Raw genomic sequence first — 23,103 nt, 5'->3', positions numbered from 1 at the left:
AGATACGGCCACGTACCGAGCAGCTAGAATAAAGCTGTTGCTTATTATTTCCATTACAGCAGTGCCTGCAAGCCCTAATTGCAGGTTAATGCTGGGCTAAATGTTACGTTAAAATGACAGGAAAGAGTTTCCTACTGAAATGACAGGGGCAGACAAATGGTGGTTTCAGGTGAGATTCAGTCCCACCTCCTCCTATGAAGTCTCTGAAGGTCACGAGAGACCTGTCTATCTGGGTGTCCCTGTTATGCTGATTTTGGGTAAAAATGGTAAAAAGGTAAAAACCTTTCTGACTAATTTGTATTGCTACAGGCATGAAGGAGGAACCCCAGCACCCTCGTGGCTCTCTGGGTTTTGCAGGGAGTCCAAGACAGTCTGGCAAAGGCTGTACAAAGATTTTGGGGTAGAAACCTGTATTTGGAATAAATCCATCTTCACGCTTGTATAGGTGAGAATCACGAGCATAAAAAAGCATTTCCAAATAAATAAGTGCCACAACACCCATGATCAGAGAAGAAACCTGTCAGGGGTACTGCAAGTTGAGGGGCTCAATCCTGTTCATTCTTTCCCTCAGTCTGGTAATTCATATCAGGGTGACTTTTCAAAATCAGAGATTAAACTAAATATTTCTTAATTTTGAGGAGAAAATGAAAGAAAAATTGTGAAAGACTGACAAAAAGAAGAGAGAGACCTGGACAGTACATTTTTTGAGAAAGCTGATAACAAATGACACCCACAAATCATCATCTTTGTATGCCTAACGGCAAGATGTTGTGGTTCTAATATTTTAAGAACAACTTTTTCTACAGCAGCATTTCAGAGACACACAACTACATCCACGGGAATCCAAATAGACAATTTAAACTGCAGCCTGGGAGAGCCCATAGCTTGAAACTGGGCTCTGGCTGCCTCTGACTTGCAGAAGACTTGCATTTAGGCAGAGTCCAGGCTCCCCCCGACGCAAATTTACCAAAGAGCAGCTACACCTCAGTGTCCTGCCCCGTTACTTTTCTCTGAAAAATACAAAGCACAAGCCCATTCTTACTCTGTGTGTCGGTTGTGTTGTGAACAGTCACCATCGGAACCCGGGGACCTTGAAAAGAAGAAGAAAACAGCGCAGTTAAATAACTACTGACGTGCATACATCCCCACGTGAACCCGGTTTTGAATTCCACACAGCTGAAGCCTCCCGAGATTTGCTTTCCATGCAAGAGTAATCTAAAAACCAAATCACCCAGGTATTAGAAAGATTCCATGAATAAATGACAGTGCTGTAGACTTGAAGACGTGAGGTTTCAGAGCCCTTTCCCAACGGACCACTAAATGCATCTTTCCCTAATTTGTAAACATTATAATTAGCACAAACACAATTAAATCACTTGCTTTTTAAATTATTCTAATGACACACAAACATCACAGCACAAAGCATTTACATTTTATATACCACGGATAACTGTTGCCGTTTTGTAAGCATTTTATTTTTAATGAATTAAACACCAGTTTGGCTCTTACACTGAAAAAGACCACATATGCTGTCTGAAAAATGCAGCATTTGGGTACTGAAATCAGTTAGTATGATAAAAAGAGGATTATCATTACTATGCAATGCACACGGATGAACAACAGAATTCATTGTCATGGGATGCGACAGATTTTAGGATGCTGTAGTCTTTAGCACAGACTGCTGTAGGATGCTATAGTCTTTAGCACAGTAGCCTGGATTCAAATTCCAGTTCAGAAAGTCATCAAGTGGCTGACTGTTAGACAAATGGGATGATAGCCGAGATTAGGTTAATTTTGTAGCTGCTCAGGTTTTTTTTTTTTTTTTCAACAGTCAGCTGCCAATTGCTCTTAAAGACAACATGCTGGGCCAAAAGGAGCTTTGGTCTGACCCTGCACAACTACTCTTAGGTTACTACCACACCTGCTCATAGTTTCCAACGGGTCTGTACTGCTCAGGAAGGTGGAAGGCACACCTCAATGGTTATGATGATAACCTCAGAGACAGTGGTTATCTGATTTTCCTTCCCTTCCTCCGAAAAACATGATACAAAGGCTGTATGGGGCTGGCTGGCACGTGGTGGGAAACTCATCCCTACGCCCAGCAGACACCAACAGCTGGAACATCTGCCACTGCGCATCCTTGTGGCAGGACTCCTCTTGTACCTCCTGTCTGCATTTTGGGGTCAGTCTGGCTTTGTGACGAGGGATGGCAGAATCTGGAGCTGGCTGTACAAAGGCTCCTAGAGGAAAGGTTGTTGCAAATGGTGGTCCCTACTTTCTTGGGTCTCCGGCAGTCTGGTGGTCTGGGGAACCCTGCAGCTGGACTGGGCTGAATATCACAAAGAAAAGGTCTTTTCTGTGCTTCAAAATTAAGACAGTTTAAAGAGGACTGATACTCATTGGGATTCCAACTCCTTTGGGTCCTTCAGCCTACAAACCAGGCACGATGCGCCAGGCATCTGGGTACAGCTGGCTGACCAAAACCTCCTGCAATGCTGTAACCGAGTGTGTGCCCGCAGTCCAGTGTAAATCCAACAAAAATGTCAGCCAAGCACATCACACACTCAGTAAGTGATATCAGTTATCAAGAGCAAGGAAGTCTTCAGGGCGGTATAATTATGTCAATGGCTACCAAGAAACCACATCTCACTGCATACAGCCAGGAGTGTTTAATGTAGACTTTGCCTGTATAGAAAAGAGGCAGATTAAGTTTTATTTATTATTAAGCTGACTAACATGGCAGGCCTGACTTTGGTTTCTAGCCATTGAGAATTTTCTTCAGGTTCTTGTATTTACATCACCTTCTTACAATTGCAGCCAAGTCAGTATAAATCAAAGAGAAAAACTGTGAGTGCTTTAATCACCAAGATTTAGCTGAATTTACCATTCTACTGCTGATATACATTGATATGTTGACCATATTTATATATAAATCTGCCCTGCTTTTTTCCCTGCAGTCCCAGAAACCAGCCTGCTGGAAATGCAACAAACTTAATAAACAATTCATCATGGGCATGATAAAATCATCACTGAAAATAAAAGGAAACCTCCCAAACGTCTTCATCAGAGCTACCGCAGTCCTTTAATTAACTCAAAAATGCCTAATAAAAAGAGAGGGATAAAGAGAGAAATATAATGCATTCTTTTTTTTTCTATCTTTTTTTCTTGTTGGCACTGGGAAAACTGTGAGAAACTAATAATAAAGAAAAAAGCCAATGTGCAGTTTGGAAAACTTCATGTATTATATATTGTACTTAGTCTCTCATTACCTCACTGTCGTCTCCTAAGATTAATATTTTAAAGTGAGGTCCCACACAAAGATATTCATTTTGAAACAATATCAATATCAAATCAAAATATTTTTAAATATACATAAATATCCTTGAAAAAGTAGACTTTAGAGTTGCTGAGATTTTATTTTTCAACAAATGAGGAAAAATGGTACAGACAAATGTAGAGTGTAATCATTAGGTTTATGTCAGTTTAGCCTTGTGAGCAGATTGAAGGTCATTGAGAATTTTATTTTTTTGGACTGATGTAAACTCCTAATTTCAATGCCAATTTTTAAACTAAACCATCCTAGTTACTTGCCATACTGTGCCTTTTGGTGCTCAAACACCAAAAGTCTTACAACACACGCATGTTGAGTGCCTAAAGCCTGACAGGGAAAGAACAGAACTCTTGAAATTAGAAAGTGTATATTCATTAGCTGCCTCCCGTACTTTATTTTTAAAACCTATAACGGTGTGACAGTCCCATTACACATGCCATCTGGTAAGTGCCATCCACTGTCATTTGCAGATCCGAGAGTGGAACCTAGTCTGGTCGATGGGAGGCTCGGAGCTGACAGAAGTGGTGTGCGGCCACCCCCTGCACTGCCGTTCCTCTCTCCTGAGCCCTTCCAAACTGCCCTGATGGGGACTCCTGAGCCCTGGCACATCCTGCTGCTTCTGCTCCCTCATCCTGTTACTTCTGATGAGTACTTGTGCCCACTTATCACCCTTGGTAACTTGGTGGTTACTTTGGATTTCTTTGCCCCTTGCTTCTCGGTGCCCTTGGGGCTTTGTCCCCATACTCCCTCTCCATGTCATGTTGGTGTTTCCACCACCTTGGCTCCAGCTTTGCATCAACCTGCTCCAGCAGCTCAACAGCCACCTTAGCACTGCTGCTTTATTCTTACCCTTAGAGAAAGGACCAAAACTGTTGATGGGAAAGCTTCCATGTGTATAGATATACTCTATACCTCCCCGGACAGATGCAGAGTTAGTAATGCTGCATAAAAGTCTCCTCATAGGAATTTTCAGTTTTCAACTAGTATAGCTAAAAATTTGTCTCTATCATAAAGGCTTTGCCTTTAAAAACGTTACTCTCATTATCCATGCCTGAAGTAAATTAAGCCATAGCACTGTAGTGACAAGGGCAAATGTATCATCAAGGAGGTACTACCTGCTTTCCCAAAGTGCACACAAAGTCAGTGCTTCCGTAATTTTACAAGAAAAAGCATTGCCCACAGATAAGCATCAATTTTTAAACAGTTTTCACTATTATTTTCAAGAAGGTTCTGCTTAAACATTATCAGAAATAAGCAGCTCCGTAGATATCTAGGTAGCAAGGCATAGATTTCCAGAATAAAAGCTGAAGGTCATACAGAAAATATTCACAAGACATTATTTCTGTAACACTTGTGAGAGAGTATCCCAAAATATTTCTGATATTTTCATGGACTAAACAACACAGGGAACTATATCAGCTACAACTTCACAAAGAAAGCAGTCATTATGAAAAGAATGTTATATAAAACTGAAAAAAAAAAAGTAATCACAACTATATGTGTTAAAAAATGGGAAAAAAAGAGGAATTGTCTTATTCTCTTCATTCATATTCTCAAAGGCTTCAATGTGGCAGATAATTTCAGACCAGAAGCTAAATTCACAGTGTGTAAACAATGAAAATTCAAATACTCTCTGCCAGTGCCACCAGCGTATCTCTTAAGCACTGATGAATGATTTAAAAGAGCAGCTGCGAGCGATGGGAGCTGAGAGGGTCTGGCTCTGCACAAGTGAGATAATTGGCAACAGCCATCTCTGTGTACAGATTCCAGATCTCTTTATTTGCTAATCCATGAATTATTTATACGTGCTGCATAAAGTTCATATGTTGGGGTGATAATATCATCCTAATAAATAAAGACATGGGGAGTTCTGTGAGCCACTGCTTATAATTAAAATATTTTCCCATTTACAATATTTTCCAGTCTGCGCTACAGACAGATGTTCGTGCTGTTTGCTTTGGCAACCTTGTTGACACAAACATCAAACAGATTTGTGCTGCTATTCGCCCTCCCCAAGGCATTTAATTTTTTAATCTAATCTTTACTTCCTCAAATGTAACTTGTCTTGTAAAATAATCAATACTGTCTAGTTGTCAGGCAACACGCAGAACTGCACAAGCCACCTCGATGGTACCGCTCGTGTCTGCCCCATCTCTTACTGGTAATAGATTTCATGCTTGCTTTGCATAGAGCAGAAATAAAGCTGCTTGCGCTGAGATGGCTTCAGTTAGCTGTGTCTAGAGGGCAAGTGAGCAAGAGGTTAATTACATTGCACAAAATAGCTCTGATGAGTTCTTCAAAAGATTGCTCGAGTGAATAAGTGTGGTCAGGACCGGGGTCTGTTCCATGGGATTTTGAGGCACTTGCAAATAGCGGTGTGGGAAGCTGGAAGGACACTAAACAGCTCCAGCCCACTGTCCCTCCTGTGGTCATTGGAAGACAGAAGGACACGGGACCTCCAGCTCTGAGAAAACTTCCCCTTGCTTCTTCAGGCAATAGTGTGTTATAAAAATATTGATAAATGCCCTCTAAATACATTTTCCCCAAGGCAATTGCTACTGGTGCCTCACTCTTCCAAGAGAAGCTGCCCTCTTAATTCAAACTCTGCTGGCTATCACTTCAATTTACACCTTTTCGGTTTTGTGCCAAAAAGCTGTTTTCTACTAACCATGAGTGTTCCCTCTGCGGTCAGAACAGTCACGTCGCCCCAAAGCCCTCATCCAGCCAGGTAAATGAGATTGTTTTAGCTCCCTTTTGTAAGACAAATTCTCTGTTCCTCTTATCCTTTATTGCAAGAGCGTTTCACTCTCAGTTCATCCTTCCTAAACACAAATGACCGGGACTCTATCCCCTGCTGTAGAAGGTGCCTTAACTGGTCCTTATACAACAAAATGGCCACTTGCCCAGTTCTACAGAAAATTGCTTGCCTGATCCATGCCAAAAGCGCATTTTCCTTCTCCATGGCCACAGCTGGTAGGCGGTTTGCAGACACCCAGTGGTGAGCACTGCATGCCCAGACACCCACCCGCTCTTCAGAGCTTCAAACATACAAGACAAATTCTTGCCCTTGGTCACCGCATGCTTAATCTTGCTCTTTGTGCTATTAATTTCCCCATTCTAGGCCTGCAAGATGGCCAGCTTCTCCAGTGTTTCTCTCTGCGTTCTGATGATGCTTATCAGCTTTCTGGCCTTCACAAATTTCATTAGCTGAATCCAGCTTTGGGTTCCCAGGCTGTCACGGAAAAATCTAAGTAAGGTCATTCCCAAGACCAGCTCCTAATGAACCCTGCTGCTGATCCCCAATTAGCCTTGTATTTCTCTTCATCGTAATCTACTGCCTTTTTTCATTTAGCCAATCCTTAACCTTCCCTTACTGTTCTCAAGCTAATCCTCATCCTCTCTCTCTTAATTAATATCATCCAAGGAGGCATCACATCCAGGGGGATGAGTGAAAGAATTTCCTTCCTTGTGTGAGGCTCTGGCCAAGTTTTTCAAAAGACAGAAAGTAACAACACATGTGGATGGTTCCAAGTAGGAACCTGGAAAACCTACAAAGTTCAAGAAACATTGCAATATACTCATCCATTGTAGTAACTTGATGAGCTATGAAGAAGAGGAGAATTTGCTGTAAAAATGAGGAGCTGTAAAAATGTTAGGAGAATTTGTTTGCAGATTTCCTAAACATGATAGTATGAGTGTGTACCTGAAGATGTAAATACCAGGAGGGAAATGTTCCAGCTCACATGGGGATCGCTGCCTTCCCCAAAGACGGTGGTGTTTTGTTCCAGTATGTTGGTTCAGATCTTCAGCTGGTAGAATGGGTCTGAACAGAGAAATCCCCATACAGAACTTTCTTCTTTTTCATTTTTTTTTCCAATTTCTTTTCTATCTCCTGCACTTTCTAATTGAATCCCTCATTAATTTAACATTCTTCCATTCAATTTGAATTCAGGCTTTCTCCAAGCTTTGATAAGACATGAAAGCAAAGATTCAACCTTTGTCCCTGTGTTTTAAATATACTTAACTTTCTTATAGGATTAATATATGCTAATCCTAAAGGAAATACCACATGTAGAGGACCATTGTCTGTATTCCCTGCCTACCTTGGAAACCTCAGGATGCTCAGGAAGGTTGTGCGCTCTACATCCTTGGAGCCTTCCAAGACAAAACTGGGTAAAGCCCTGAGCAACCTGGTCTGACCTCTTTTCTGACACTGCTTTGAGCAGGAGGTTGGACTAGAGACCTCCTAAGGTCCCTTCCAACCTGAATTTTCCTATGATCCTGTGGTTCTGTGATTAAAAAATATTACAAATGGCAATGCTGTCATGATGGAGAGACTGTGCAGCCATGTCCTCACCAGACCACCCAAAGCTGCATCCATGGTGGAGTGGTGGAAGGGCAGAAAGAACCTTGCAGTCCCTGTCGATCCTCTCAGCTCCTCTAATAAACCTCTTGACAAATTCAAAGGAACAGTATATCTCCTTGCAATTACAGCATGAGAAAAAATATTCTCTTAGTACTGTTTACAGTCCAAGAACACTGAGAGAGTAAAGCCTCATTGCAGATTTTGTATTTGTGGATTTTGTATATATTATAATTTGATTTAGATAACCTTAATTTATTCTTTCCTGTAAGTAAAATTTTCTTGCAAATAAATAATGATATCCTAGCTAGTTAAGTAATAATTGACACTTGATATTGGCTATTTAAAAGAAAACACAAATAACATTTCTTCTTATTGCCTAGTTATTAAGCTGTTTTCGTCTCATGAGTTCTCAGGCTTTAATATATCTTTAATGTACTGACTGCATTAATAAAGCACTAAATAAGTGTCGTGCAAACAGAAAACAAAAGCCTGCAATAAACCGTCCAGCTGGTCCAGCTGGCAAACAAGGTGAAAGAAGCAGTTTTCCTTGGAGGAAGCCTTAAATCTTGCGGGATGGTAACATCTGTACTATCCACTACAGAATAATGAGTTCAAGCAAGGTCGCTCATATAGCTGGAAATAACGCACATGCACCCTAGTCTCAGCATGCAGGAGGCCACTGCCTGATTTGTGAAGCTTCATTATATGAAGCTTGAGAGGAAGCCTGTTGTCATGGTCATTTATCTCCTACGAGTGGAGTTCAAATAAAATTTTGTACATATGGAGTGACCAAATGACAGGAACCCTGGCTGGAAGCAGATGATGGATCGCCTGCTTCTGGGCAATGCCAGACAGCTCATATTTACAAGCAAGAGTCAAAATCTAAACAGGATCAGAGCAGGTAAAAGCGAGGAACGAGTAGTGCTTTGCAGAATAAAATAATTTTAAAGGTCATAGGAGTTTCACTTTCATTCCACAATCCTTTTTTTTTTTTTCATGCAGTGGAAATTACAGGTGTTTTTAGTTATTTTTTTTTGTTTTGTTAAATATTCATGCATATTTCTTTTCACTTACTTTATGTCACTATTTATGGGTATTTCTATACTTTACACAGCATTAAGGATGCATAATAATATGGGAAAATATTTTATAGCATAAATGAATGGTCTACTAAAAGGAAGACAATGTGACTGGAACATCCAGAAAAGCCACCATTTTATTTAATTAATCTCAGACTCCTTTAATAACTATGCTGTTAACAGCCAACAGAAAAGAAGTTCTTTAAATTCCAAACTACTAATAACGTCCTATCTTTTCCTGGAGAAAAAGCTCTTGTGATAGCTTCTGCTTGTGCAAAAGGGATTTTTCTTATCAGCCTGCTGTTTGAAAGTCGTACAGGCATGCGAGCGAGGGAGAACATCCCCAGCCGTGCTTCACCCCTGGGACTTCTGACCCCTGAACTACACACAAAGGCACTGAGACACGAGAGCCAACCTTAGCTGTTAAGTAAGAAAGGAAGTCAAGTGAATGCAAATGTGAATTATATAGTAATTATAATATAAATAGGACCCTCAGATTAAGTCTGTGCATGCTTTCAAACAGCAGAAACTAATTTAAGCTTCATAACCCTCAGGAAAAGTTCCAAGAGGTCACAGTTTGCCTCGAAGCACTAATTACAGCCTCCCGCTACTGGGTATACAAAAAGCCAAGCGTCATCGTAATCACCCCTGTATGGGAAACCGCTCTGGTCACAGCAGATAACAGTCATCCCATGACACAAAATGTGAGCATCAGCTGCAGCCGCAGCTGCAGGGCTCCTTTGGTGGGGTGGGAAACCCGCACCCATGCCACTGGGTCCTGCCCAGCTCCTGGAGGTTGTTGTCACATTGTAGGGTAGTCAGATACACTTCAGATTTACCTCCAGTTTTCAGATATTTTGGCCAGGAAGCCTGGGGTGTGGAGCAGCACAGGGATAGCGCACTCCTGGAGGCTGCCTGTCCTGCTCTACCCCGAAAGACACCACCATGCCTTTCATAACACAGGGTGTCTAACAACAGCTCTCCACCCCTTACCATACACCCCAGATCAGGCCAAAGACATCTCAAATGGTCCAGAAAATCTGACCCTCTGTGAGCTGCAGGTAAGGCAGTAAGTAGCAAACCATTCCGTTGATGTATATCACAACATTTAGTGTGCTGGAAAACGATGTAACTCTGGGCCAGCAGATGAAAACCATAATTTGGTCATGAATAATAGAGACCACAGGTAGCAGTCTACTCTGGGGTGCAGCAGTAACAAGCTGCACTCATCTGATGGCCACAAAACACTCCCAGATCCTTTCTCTGTGGTTCCCTAAATAATTTAAACCAATGTTGCCTGCTTCCACCCTCCTTGGATACTTGGTCCCATTCCAGCATCCCATCCCACTCCCTTGGATGATCATAAACGCTTGTCCAACCATCCAGCAAAAGAGCAGAACAGCTTCTAGAACTGATCCCAGAAGAAAAAATATGCATAGCTACATATATTTAATTAACATTAAATTTACATTAAGATCAGATGCTGGACCCAGCTCGGATTGAGGCATTGGTGGTGGATCGGTGGGAAAAGCCCCAAAGGTGGACAGAAGATGGGGGTGCCTTTTTCAGCAGCAGCACTGACTTTGTCTTCCAGTCTTTGTGGACATAAAGTGTTATGGTCCTGATGAAAATTACTACAGGGTGCTTTATAAAGGGTCATTGTGCTTCCCAGCAAGGCAAACTGGGGCACAGACAGGCATGATCGGTCGGGACTGCATGTAGAAACCACCTTCCCCAGAGCCTGGCAGCTCTCACTTATTGCACCTGCAGTAAAGAAAGCATCTAAAACTGGCTCTCAGTCTTGGCTGGGGTCTGCAGAGCATGGGTGTGCTGAAGTGTGCTGGCAGCTGGTGCATACCCCATTGGTAAAATCTGAGTATCAACCTTCCGTATCTGCTTAAACCGGGACGTGCCTACTGTGCTTCTCTGTCCATAGGCTTTTGACTCAGTTAATAAAACTCCTGTCTCAGCACTAGTAGTTATTTCAGCATCTAATTAAGTCTCTTTAGACTACCTCGACGACATCATTTATTACAGTCCTTGCCAAAGGTCACCTGAAATGCCAAGCGCTGGCCCTCTTAGCAGGACCAACTGCACTTAGAAAGCTTTTACTTGAATTTCAGCAAGAAGTGCTTCAGAGATGTTTTGTCATTACCACGATGGGCAGTTTTATGATACTATTAGTTGACAGTCAACCCACATGCTTCACAAATACTGCCAAGCAGCAGGCTTTCTACATAACTTAGTTTCAGAGGGCATTAAATATAGGCATTTTCCTTCTGTGCATTTAATGTTGGTTACCTGGGGAGGTTAAATGGGAACTTTGGCTCTTCTCTCAAAAGAAAGAACAAGGTGTTTTACCATAAAACAACATTAACTAAGCACTCCCCCTGTATTTTTGACAGGCAATTTCTTTTTCTTTGTTCACATTCTTCCGAAAAGATCAGTCATAGACTTATAGATTCATAGAATGTCTGAGTTGGAAGGGACCCCCAAGGATCATCGAGTCCAACATCTAGGTCCCCAGAGGACGACCCAAAAGCAAACAAACAAACAAGCAGACCCTGTGTCTGAGAGCACTGTCCAAACGCTCCTTGAACTCCTGCAGCTCGGTGCCGTGCCCACTGCCCTGGGCAGCCTGTCCCAGTGCCCGACCACCTCTGGGTGCAGAACCTTTCCCTAACCCCCAGCCTGACCCTCCCCTGTCCCAGCTCCATGCCGTTCCCTCGGGTCCTGTCGCTGTCCCCAGAGAGCAGAGCTCAGCGCCTGCCCCTCCGCTCCCCTCGTGAGGGAGCTGCAGGCCGCCATGAGGCCTCCCCTCGGCCTGCTCTGCTCTGGGCTGAACAAACCAAGGGACTTAAGCTGCTCCTCACACATCTTCCCCTCTAGACCCTTCACCATCTTTGTTGCCCTCCTTTGGACACTCTCTAATAGTTTTATGTCCTTCTTATATTGTGCCACCCAAAACTGCACGCAGTACTTGAGGTGAGGCTGCACCAGCGCAGAGCAGAGCAGGACAATCCCTTCCCTCGCCCAGCTAGCCATGCTGTTCCTGATCCACCCAAGGTTCAGCTGGCCCTCCTGGCCGTCCTTCCATACCAACTACAAGGAGCAAACTGCACACACATACACACCCAAGGACCCTCAACATCAAAAAAGCCACAGGATGGTATTCCTGCTTCCACCTGCATGCCTTCCTCATGGCTGTGTTGGGTCTTCCAACTCCTAACACTCAGAGCTTTATACAAACATAATACATAATGCCACGCTTTAAACCCATATTGGGTTATTACTTTTTTTCGTAACTACTTTGCAGCTTCTATAAATCAAAATTCAAGAGACCACTGAATGCCAGCCCAGTCTCCAGAGGCAATGAGTGACATTGTGGTGGCACGGGAGCTGGTCTGGCAGGAGTCCCACACCGCAGTGTGCCGAGGGGCTCCTCTGCTGCACCAGGCTTCTCCAGCTCCCACTGTGGCTGGTGGGATTTTAGAACACTCAGCACCTGGGAGGATTGGGCCCGTGCTTATTAAGGGCTGTGATGTAATTACAGACCGGTTATTGAATTGCTATTGAGATGAAATGTTGCACGGTGCTGTGAGCTAACAGCAACTGTGTGCAACCATGCCTTGTTAGCTCTTCACTCTGGTATGATTTAATCATTTTACATGCTGTTTTTGTTACGGGAGTGCTCTCCTGCATGCTAATAGCTGAGTTGCTGCTATGAAGGTTGTTCTGCAGTGAAGGGATTGAAGATTCACTGAATCTTTCAAAACCACTCTGGTATTTTATCCTTCCAGGAGCCTCTGTGCCCTTATTGTCACTGCACGTCTGAGCACCACAGTTAGTAATGGATTTTATTTTCACAACATCTCTAGGAAGTTTGAATTACAATACTTTTTTGAGTTGAAAGGAGCTTATGGCAGAGAAGAACAAACCTGTGTCTCCTAACTAGCATTTTGCAGCTTAACTTTTCAGACCACTGTTATCAAACACGTCTTTGAACTCTCCAGGTATAGATATGGACCATCAAATTAAAACAAATATTATAAAAAGCTCTTTCAAAGTATAGAAATCATAGGTGTTTACATTCAACACAGGACTTAAAGAATCCAACAGTACTCTACAATTAAAATGATAGTTTTCTTAGGGAACAAAGAAAGCAATCCACCTACTTCATTTGCAGATGTATTTGTCTAAATATTCAGTTGTTTTATAGTCCATAAACAGCCAAAAGTATCCAAGGAAGAGCTATGCTATGTACTTTGATTATTATTGCGCAGATTTTTTTTATTATTTTTTTATTTTTTTTTTCTTTACACGAGAATAATGAATACTAAGATCAATCTGCTTCTAGGAACATTATTGATGAGACCATTATATGCCAGATTTCTGTGTGATATGTAAGGCAATGCATTAGCAATATAACTAGGTTTTGTAAACGAAACTTTAACTTTTGAACTTGCTCTGTGGAATGGTAGACATCTTATGTTGATTTAGGGCTCTCCTGTCATCTGCTTGTCCACATCTTCTATAAAAATCCCCATTTCCAGGTTTTCCATTGATTTCAAGGGATGGTGGGTCTGGCCCACACAGCACAGGTTAAAAGGTCTGATTAAATGAAGGAACTGAGAAAAATGTAGAAAGAGGTTCATTATTCTCCTGCCTCAAGGCATGAGCCAACCTCTTATTGCAAGAGCTGGGCAGATATGTCCCTGATGGGTACATTATTGCAAAAATCCTGAAGAGGGTAATTATGCAGCTTCCACTGATGGAGACAGGCTGTGGAGCTAGACCCACTTCTGGTCTGTTCCAGTAGCCAACGGTGCTTTTCCTTGGAGTGCTGTCTTGCAATATGAGGAAGGAAATGGGGGTCATGATACTTGGCTTGAGATGTGGCCATAGGCAAGTCACTAATTCTCGCTGTACCTCTGCTCCCCACCTGGTAAAAGCATGAAAATGATCTACTGGGGAAAGGTTGCAAAGGGCTTTATGCGTTTTTCCATAACTCAAATTAAACGCTCAGCACTGTATTTATTTTACCAACAATAAAATTTCTATTGCCTCTTCCCTGTATCCTGATAAATCTCAATATAGAATTATCCGGAGACATTAAATATTAAGCTCTTCATGTTCAAAATGACATAGATATACAAATTGCTGTCAATAATGCCCCTGTGATGATTCCATCAACACCTCATATTAATGGAGAAACTGAAGCAAAATGAGATTTGATTCACTCATGATGAAAGACAAAGGTCATGCTCTTCCTTACTGTAGCAAAAAGAATTCAGACACTTTTATTCAGAAAGCAAGTCACTAGCAGTAGAAGTCCCTGTGTTTTTGAGATGAATATTACAGAAGGAAATTTCTCAGGAGTGAAATGCCAAAACTAGCAAATTTTTGTGAAGATAGTTGATGGTTAAAAATCATATATCCAGGTTTTTATGGAGTTTTCAGGGCAAACACATTCCCAAAACTCAGCATTATAAACTCAACATTATAAAAAGTACAGATGAAACTGCCTGAATTGATAAGAAGATGTAGAAGATAAAATGATATTTTGTTGGAGTGAAGTTTGTCAATAAATCCAAGTGCTTTATCGATTTAATTTAGCTTTTCTTTGGGGCACACTCAAGCCTGGCTGAATCAGCTGGTAATCCCATGAGAAAATAAAATACTACAAGATTTTCCAAAATAAATATACTCAGAAAAGACAATGTGTTTATGCAGAGATGGCATCTAAGAATAGGCACAATACTAGAAACAACACACAGAATTTTATGTTTAATCACATTTAAAAAAATCCTATTTTTTTAAATCCTTGGACTAAACTATAGAAGTGGTAACAGTGCTGGGTGCTGGCATTTCCCACCCAGCTGGCTGCTGGCTGAGCTTATCTCACACTGCACAGCCCTCGGCTATGCAGCACACGAGGCGGCATCTATTATCCAGTTTTCCCCCTTTTCTTGCCACTTCCATCCTCCTTTAAAAGTTGTTTTCCACGGGAGTGCTGGGTTTTAGTAAAAAGCTACATTATTAATGCAGGAGAGGTGACAGTGGTCACTAACTGGCTTTAGCATGACTGTACTAATCAAGGATGCGCACCCCCTTCCAAATCCTAGCCCTGACAAGCATAAAAACCACGCTGATGAATTCTTTTTAAGCAGCCTTCATTGCAAATTAATGCTTTCACTGAATGTCTTTTTTAACTTAGACCCACCTACACAAAAGATTTCTGTGTGCATGGTGTTGTCCAGAAGTATAACATTTTGGACTTGTGCCATCCACGTGGGCAGGAGCTTGTGCTGTGACCACAGGAGAGGACAGAAAAAGAGATTTGTAAAATGGTTTCACAACATGGTTTTAGACCTCTTCATACTGGAAGGCCAAGCCTTGCTAAAACATTCTCTGGATTCTGCAGGGTTAAAATGAGATTAAAACTGACGTGAGGACAGCCTGCCACAAAACAGAGCTAGATGATTTGATGCAACTTGGTAGTGAAAGTCTTTGTTGACTCCAAAAAAACTCAGGAAAACAAAAGAAAAATAAATGCACATTTTAATGTTCAGAATAAACATAATAGGTGGAAGTAGCAGGTAATGCTCTAAGTTCTCACATGTTCAGATGATGTTTCCATATCCCTCCAAGAGGGAGAAAGAAGATAATTCAGTTCTCAGGAAACATTTTAAGGAGCTGAGAAGTTTATAGCTACGTGCTGGCTCTGTAAATAATAAACTTGCAGCACTCATCTTAAAAACTCATAGCTACAATGACAGGACAAGTTATATGTACAATAATGTGAGGAATTTGACTCAGATTATCATTAAATTGGTTGCATTGCTTCTTTATTAGTGTGAATCATTCTCTCAAAGGAGATCCTTAAATTACAACATTTTCCTACACTCTGCTTTTGTACTCCTTGCTCTGTTTATGGGACTGAACCAGGATGTTATCTGGCAGAACCAAAGAGCTATAAATCTCATTTTTTATGAATAATCTAGCCAACAGGCATCATTCAGCACTGCAGGACCAGGAGTGTACTTACAGTGCTATTGGCATTGTGGCTGCTGGCTCAGAGGACATACCTGGGGAAAAGCAGACCTATACCCAGATAAATCCCTTTCCCATTGGTCCTTTAGGCATATTATCAAGCACAGCTCAGTTACAACATATCATTTTTCTCTACAGCTACAAAACTGACTCCTAGAAAAGGCAGAAATGACTTCATTCCTGCTACCTGTGATTACTGATCTACAGCATCTAGGCTGAGCTACTGATAACTGCATTACTAGAGAGGACTTTGAAATCAGGTGATAATGCTTCAACATTTTTGTCAGAAGAGCCTACTTTCCTTTCTCCAAAGAGAGAGACAGCTTTAACATAATTTGACCTGCACATATTGACAGCAAAGACTACTAGTCAACTACAAACAAAAATAATGCAACAAAAAAGAATCTTCAAAGAGCTTGGATAAACTATAGTGATTGTAATTTGTTTTGAACCAGAACAATCTTACTATTTCTTGAAAAATAGAAAGGACTTGAGACCTTGAGAGAAAAAGCATTCCCTGTTCTAAGGTACACTGTCGTCTCTTTTCAAAGTGAAAGATGATTTTTTTTTCCAAATTGGTCAATAGACAAAAAGATAACACACAGTGCAGTGGCAAAGGCAGTTCTGTATCACCAGCAACCATGCTGAGCATGAGGCAAGAGTTTCCTCCTAGTCCTTATTATAGTCCTCTCCCCTCTGCATAACTACTAATTTTCTTTGTGTCATCCTTAAAAAAAATGATTAATCCCTTCCTGATAATTCATGATTATGGAGAACTTTAATTAGCAGGCTGGTAGGCATTCCATGAACAGCACGCACCCCTATCATTTTCATCACATATTAAATGGCATTAATTGCAGCAATGTATGCATGGGCTAGAAGACTTCCTCACCATTCCTCTTGTCTCAAAGCTAGCAGGCATTAACCCTTTATGGGGAAACTCATGGCTCCCCAAAGGCATAGAGCTGGCCAAGATCAGCTTAAGGCTAGGGTGCATTGATGAAGACTGACCAGCTAATTCAGAGGAAGATATGATGCAGCTGCCTGCAGCAGCAGGGACTTGAACTCCAGGATCTGGAAAATCTTTGTCGATTCCACGTGTTTAAACCAAATCTCAGTGACTTCAAAAACACATTTTATGAGAGTGAAGACACTGGAACCAAACCTGCTACACAGAGTCTCAGAGTACAAGGTAGCCTGCAATAAAAGTGGTTGTGCATCCTTTCTCCATGAATGACTTTGTTAACACTCAGGTTTCAATTGTGTTGGTAAGTAACTCTGGGGAGCAAGGGAAGGAGTCACTGAAGATGAGGAGCACCTATTTAAAATGGAAATGCTAAAACATTACAGAACTGACAACAGTTATAGTCTTGATAAGGTTTCATTCTTGCAAAGGAGGAACAATCCTAAAAATGGTCTTTAGTGCATTACTAGCTCAGTGTTTTTCAGCTCTGCACTTTATCTACCTGAATCCCACTAAATAAACATGAAAATGTTGCTTTCCACAGCCCAAACTTGTTATTTCTTACCTTTTTATCTATATAATTGAATTTTACATGGTATTTCAGATGAGAAAAATCCATCCTCAATTAAATTTAAGTATAAGGTAGCAAAACCCTTCCATCCAGATTTTCCTTCTCTTTATCTTAAAGGGAATCAGTGGCAGAGCCTGTGCTGGTTTATGAGAGGAGACAGAAGTGTAAGCCCATATTTTGTGATGAAGGTGACAGTAGGAGTGACCTTGCTCCAGTACATATTGCTTTTTCAACAGTGTCTCGACGAGATAATCTAAGAGCAGTCTGCAAAGCATCATGCTTCCTTAGATCCTACTACAGTAATTCAATCATGAGCATATAAAATTAGATGAAAAATAAGGTAACTAGCCTTCTGGGACTGAGTGATTGTAATGTTGCCTATTGACAGTAAGCATTACATTGTCCTCTTGAAAGAGAGGTTACTTTTTATTATAGCAAACTTCTCTCATTTCAGCCTGTGCTGAGTAGCACTGCTGTTAAGGACAGCAAAAAAGACAATTATATGCTGCCTCTAAGGTACTGAAGTAGTGAGTAGAAATCTTCCAGCTCTTTACCTTTTACCTGCCAGACTTCTTGCCAGACCTTTTTTTTTTTTTTTGAACAGCTATACGTTTTCCCTTTCCAGTGCCTTTCATTTAACTATCACAGAGTACATTATAAGCATCAGTTGGTTAATCAAACCTTACAAAGCTTTCCATCCATTTTAGAGAGGATAAGCTGAGCCACAGTTGTGTCTGCATCTCTAAACACAGTGAAGTTGGCAACTGAAGATCGCAAAGTGAGTTCTTCAAAGGGTTAGAGAGAAACTGAGCTATGGCGGAGGTTAGTCTCTGTCTATACAGAAATGGTTTTCAAGCCACTGAAAACTTCATATAAATATTTGGCCATGAAATTGTCCTATGGACAACTGAGAAAATATGAATTCTCAAAATATTACAGGGTTGGTCAAAGTAAAAATATTAAGTTTAGCTAAGTTCAAAGATACATATAAATCTGACACTATGTCAGAACATGGTTACTGCTACAAACACACATTTGTGTAGCCACAGAGTATACAACAAGATCCATGCTGTGGGTGCTTTTTTACCGTTTACATGGAGGAAAAAGCACCAAACAGCATTAGGTATGGTTTGCCACTGTCTGGATATTAACACTGACTCCAGGTGTGAGCAGCCTGAGAAGCAGTGGAGAAGGAAGCCTCCTATTAGTGGATGCGAGTGATTCTCCATCAAACTGCAACAGCTGTATAAGAAGTTTTTGTATCTTATAAACATAAGCCAAACTTTCTGGGAAGCATCTAAATATGAATTCAGCCTATGGCAGGGTGTTCAAAATTCTCCATCCGACTCCAAGAGCCTGATGCACATGATACATTAAGACATCCACCCTCCATTCTCTGCATATTCAGCATAGCCACCAAAGTCTGAGGGAATGATTATTTTGTCCAGAAGTCTGCATTTCACACAGAAGCAATGATTCCCCTTTCCAGACCCACTTTGGCTATAACAGGAACCAAAGGGAGTTGACTCTGCTGTAGATGTGAACACAGCAGACACCTGATGTTAAATGTGTCCTGCACAAAATGTTCTAAAAAGAAACATACCAGCAAACTTCTTGAAAGTAAAGAACTTTAAAAAATACAACTCTCATTTATGTAAGAAAGGAAAATCTACCAAATTTAATGGACTTTTATAAAATCATTGAAAATGGAAATCTTGCCAGGATCTCTGTATTTTCTCATGCACACACATTTTGCAAAGGTATTTGAATGGAGATATTGACAGTAGTTCCAAGGTTCAAGCTGTGATGTATTTGCACTGCACGGAGAGTAGAGTTTGACAATTTAGTCCTGTATAATTAAAATTCAGACAAAGATATATTCAGCAGATGTAAACAGATCTAACACTAATGACCTGATAATGGAGGTATTGTTTGCAGCAGCTGAGGATCTGGCCCACAGTTTGTTATGCAAAATGATTATCTTGTGTACCTGGATTAATGTACACTCTAATAAAATTCATTAATTTCTTCAGGTAACACTTCAGGTTTTTTTGTAAATGAGATATAATACAATACAAACATATCCCCAGTGTTCAATAAGATCCTTTAGAAACCTTAATATTGTTATTCACAAAGACTTCAAATTACGGCAAAGCAATTATCTTGGTGCGATGGAGATGGACACAGTTTCTATAAGCCATTGACAGCTTTTCTTGAAATGAATACAAGAATAACAATACACAGGGCTTTTCTTGTCAAGAGACAAACGTCATAAATATAATAATGTTCACTACATTACTGAATATTTAGTGGGAAATTACACTTCCCTGCATATGTCTGCCGCGTAAGTCATAGATTTGCAGATAGTCCATTAAGATAATTACCCATTGTACTGTCAGTGTTACTTCACTACATTGTATTGCCTTGTATTTTTTAGGCTACTTATAAATGTCTTCAAAAATACAGCCTATATTTCATTCTTGGGACAAAACACATTCTAAGAAATGTATAGACATTTTGGTTGGTATGTGTTGGGTTTATGTGGCCAGGTTCTGGTAGCAGGGGGGCTGCAGGGTATGAGGGGAGCCCAGCAGCTGCCCCATGTGAGATCAGAGCCAGCTCCATCTGGCCAGAGCCGAGCCATGACTGATGCTTGTTGGGCCTCTGGGAGAGCAGATTTAAGCGAAAAAAACTGCTGTGCTACAGCGGCTGAGAGAGAAGAGTGAGAAGTGTGAGAGCACCAGCCCTGCAGCCCCCAAGGTGAGTGTAGCAGGAGGGCAGGAGGTGCTCCAGGCACGCAGCGCAAGTTCCCCTGCGGCCTGTGGAGAGGCCCCTGGTGGAGCAGGCTGTCCCCCTGCAGCCCACGGGTCCCACACGGAGCAGATCTCCACGCTGCAGCCCGTGGAGGAGCCCCCGGTGGAGCAGGTGGATGTGGCCTGGAGGAGGCTGCGGCCCACGGAGAGCCCCCGCAGGAGCAGGCCCCGGGCCGGAGCTGCAGCCCGTGGAGAGGAGCCCACGCAGGAGCAGGGGGTCTGGCCCTTTCTCTTGATTATCCTGGTTGTTTCCCATGTTGCCACCTCATATACCTCTTCTTTATCATTGGTGTGCTCCACAGTTGCTGACACCAGTGAATATTTGCTATTCAAAGAAGGTGATGTCCATGCACCACCTGACTGCTCTACAACAGCATACACAACAGCTACTCTTCTTTATGTTATATACATACTTACTTTTTCCTGAGCTGCTGAAAATCAGGCCTTTCTTGCTGGCGTGCTGCTTTGCCAGACTTTTTTAGGGGTGTACAGCCATTTGAGATACTTCAATCATGGCATTGGTCAACCAGTAAAAACAATGCTTACCCATACAGGCATGGGAGCTGCAATCCAGTTCTGTGTGTATGCACAGTGTGGGTAATTTAGGATAACTAAGCAGAATTAAATCACATAGGATCAAATGTTACGGAGTTCTTCACTGATTCTTAACAGGGCTGGAGAAAGCTGGCTTTTACAACTCTTCTCCAGGAATATCCTGTAAGATGTTTTCAACACAGGAAACCTCTGTTGGGCCTGTAGATTATTTCAAGCTAAGGGAAATGTAAGATGAATGAGCAGCAAAACAACAGATGTTCTGTACTCGCCCACCAAGCACATTGTCCATTAGATACTTTTCTGCCAACTTATTTTTACTGGCAAACTGTCTTTTGATGGCAACCTATAAACTTTGAAATCTCCCAGTTCACAGTACTGGTGTGAGGAAATCCTTACAATCAAATCAGCAGAGTTAATGCATTTGGAACTTAGTTCCAGTCACCCATGGTTTATCCCACCTTGCTGTTTTTTTTCTCTCATAAATTTACTGATGTTTATCTCCTCTTTTAACTTCAGGATGCTTGGACTGGCTAAAGGAACTTGCCGCTGTCTTCAATAGTAAGATGTGCACAGAAGCAGGTTGCACACATTTTATAGTTCAAAAACCCAAACCAACCAACCAACCAACCACCACCACCACCAAAAATAACATACAAAAGAAAAAAAAAATGAGTAAAGCTTTAAAAGTGAAATGACACAGATATTTAGGTGCTATCTTTCAAAACTGCCCACAGGTTCATAGGATATCTGAAGACATCCGTGCTTAAATCCTATCCTTAGACACAACAGTCGCATAAACAAAACCAACATACCTTCACATGTCAGTAAGAAGTATTCCAGGTTGTGACTGAATGATGCGCTGAAATAAGTACAGTTTTCAATCAGATCACAAGACAGACACTGCCTGTTGAAGTTCCCATTTGTGCTTGCGCTGAAAAAGTTAATACAAGTCCATGAAGGTCACTGAGCAAATGTTATCTGGAAGCAACATTATTTGAACCTCACTGTACTGTAGAACAAGAACATAAATATAATGTGTTCAACATTAGCAAGAGACAAAGCATTTCCATTTGGTTGAGTTTAAACAGCAGTAATGGCTTTTTTTTTTTTTTTCCTGAATGGACAATATATAAGCAGATAGTGATATCTTTCTTTGCAAGGTCAGATGGTTATGTAGGATGGTACAGTTTTTAAAACAAAATCATCGTTGCAATTCCACAAGAGGAAGTTATGATTTAGCAAATGAAAGCATGAAATAAAGGAGTAGTGTTTCTACACCAATTTATATTATAGCAGACAATAAAGGACTGGAATTGCTTTCTTTAAGTTTCTAACTGGTTGCCTCACTGGTTTGGTTTGGTAGCAGCTGTCTCTGAGGCTAAAGGTTTTTTCAGGAATTTGAACAGTTGATGTTACAATGTCCAAATAGAAAGAAAAGATATTTTGAAGAAGGTAGCATGGTCTGTCCATATTTTCAGAAGCATTTTGTAAGAACCTAGACTGAAGAATGAATTACTGCTTATTAACAAATATTAATAAATAAAATTTTGCAGTGCTATGGCATGTTGCAACTTCATGGTGCTTCAAGAATATTAATTAATATAGTTTTCCAGTATTGCTGTGAAGTAGATGAGTGGTTTTGCTACCATTTCAAGGTAAAAAGAGATGAGGCTGAGCAACCTATTTAGGGCCACCACAGAATCAACTGAGCAGCTCTTGGGATCTTGTTTAGGCTGAGATCATGTTTCAGACTACCCAATGCAGGAAATCAAATGAGGCCAATGTCATTGTGTAATCAACTTAAGGTTGAGGACATCCATGTTTTGAGCATCTTTTTCCCTGTTATCAGTGTGGGGAGGTGAGGTTAGCAAGGTTTTCTGAGCAACTGTGCCTGGACTCAGGTTTTAAAGTGACTTTTTTCCCATCTGCTCATAGAAATTAATGGTCAATATGGCTTTGATTTTTTTCTTCCCTATTTTCTGTTCTTCAAGAAAATAAACACTGACCTGAACTACTCTTAAAAAATGTGGAATGCAGCAAACAGGAAAACATAATTAAAAAGAAAAACGTGATGAAATTGTAGATAATATAGTTTGCTCTAGTTTTCTCCCCACTGAGGGAAAAAAGGTATGAAATCATGTTAGAGAAGGAAAATGTACTGACAGTCCCTTATAAAATGATGCTATCACCAGCCCTGCCCTTCATTACAAACACCGAGAAGAAAAATATAAGAAAATAATGATTCCAAAATGATTATTTCAGAGTTTGGTTTTCCTCCTTTTTATAATCTGTTCCCACAATACTTCGTGATAGCTACACTACCAATAGCTTAGTATAAACTAACCTTTTATTCACTGTACAGTTACTGAGG

The 23,103-nt window shown here is 41.1% G+C and overlaps 1 protein-coding gene across 3 annotated transcripts in view; it reads right to left on the bottom strand.

Annotated features, from left to right (window-relative positions):
- The window catches only part of DPP6 (dipeptidyl peptidase like 6), a 414,546-nt gene that overhangs the window by 15,792 nt on the left and 375,651 nt on the right, over window positions 1–23,103 (bottom strand). For all 3 annotated transcript variants that reach the window (XM_080578557.1, XM_080578559.1, XM_080578558.1), the window contains exons 16-17: window positions 21,545–21,663; window positions 1,043–1,090 (exon numbers count right to left, since the gene is read on the bottom strand). In XM_080578557.1, coding sequence (XP_080434683.1) covers window positions 1,043–1,090; window positions 21,545–21,663 — 167 coding nt within the window. The remainder of the gene's footprint in view (window positions 1–1,042; window positions 1,091–21,544; window positions 21,664–23,103) is intronic.

The sequence above is a fragment of the Anser brachyrhynchus genome (assembly GCF_964034855.1).
Source record: "Anser brachyrhynchus genome assembly, chromosome: 2".
Classification (NCBI taxonomy): Eukaryota; Metazoa; Chordata; class Aves; order Anseriformes; family Anatidae; genus Anser; species Anser brachyrhynchus.
The sequence above is the reverse complement of the archived record's forward strand: the minus strand, read 5'-3'. Positions and strand labels throughout refer to the sequence as shown.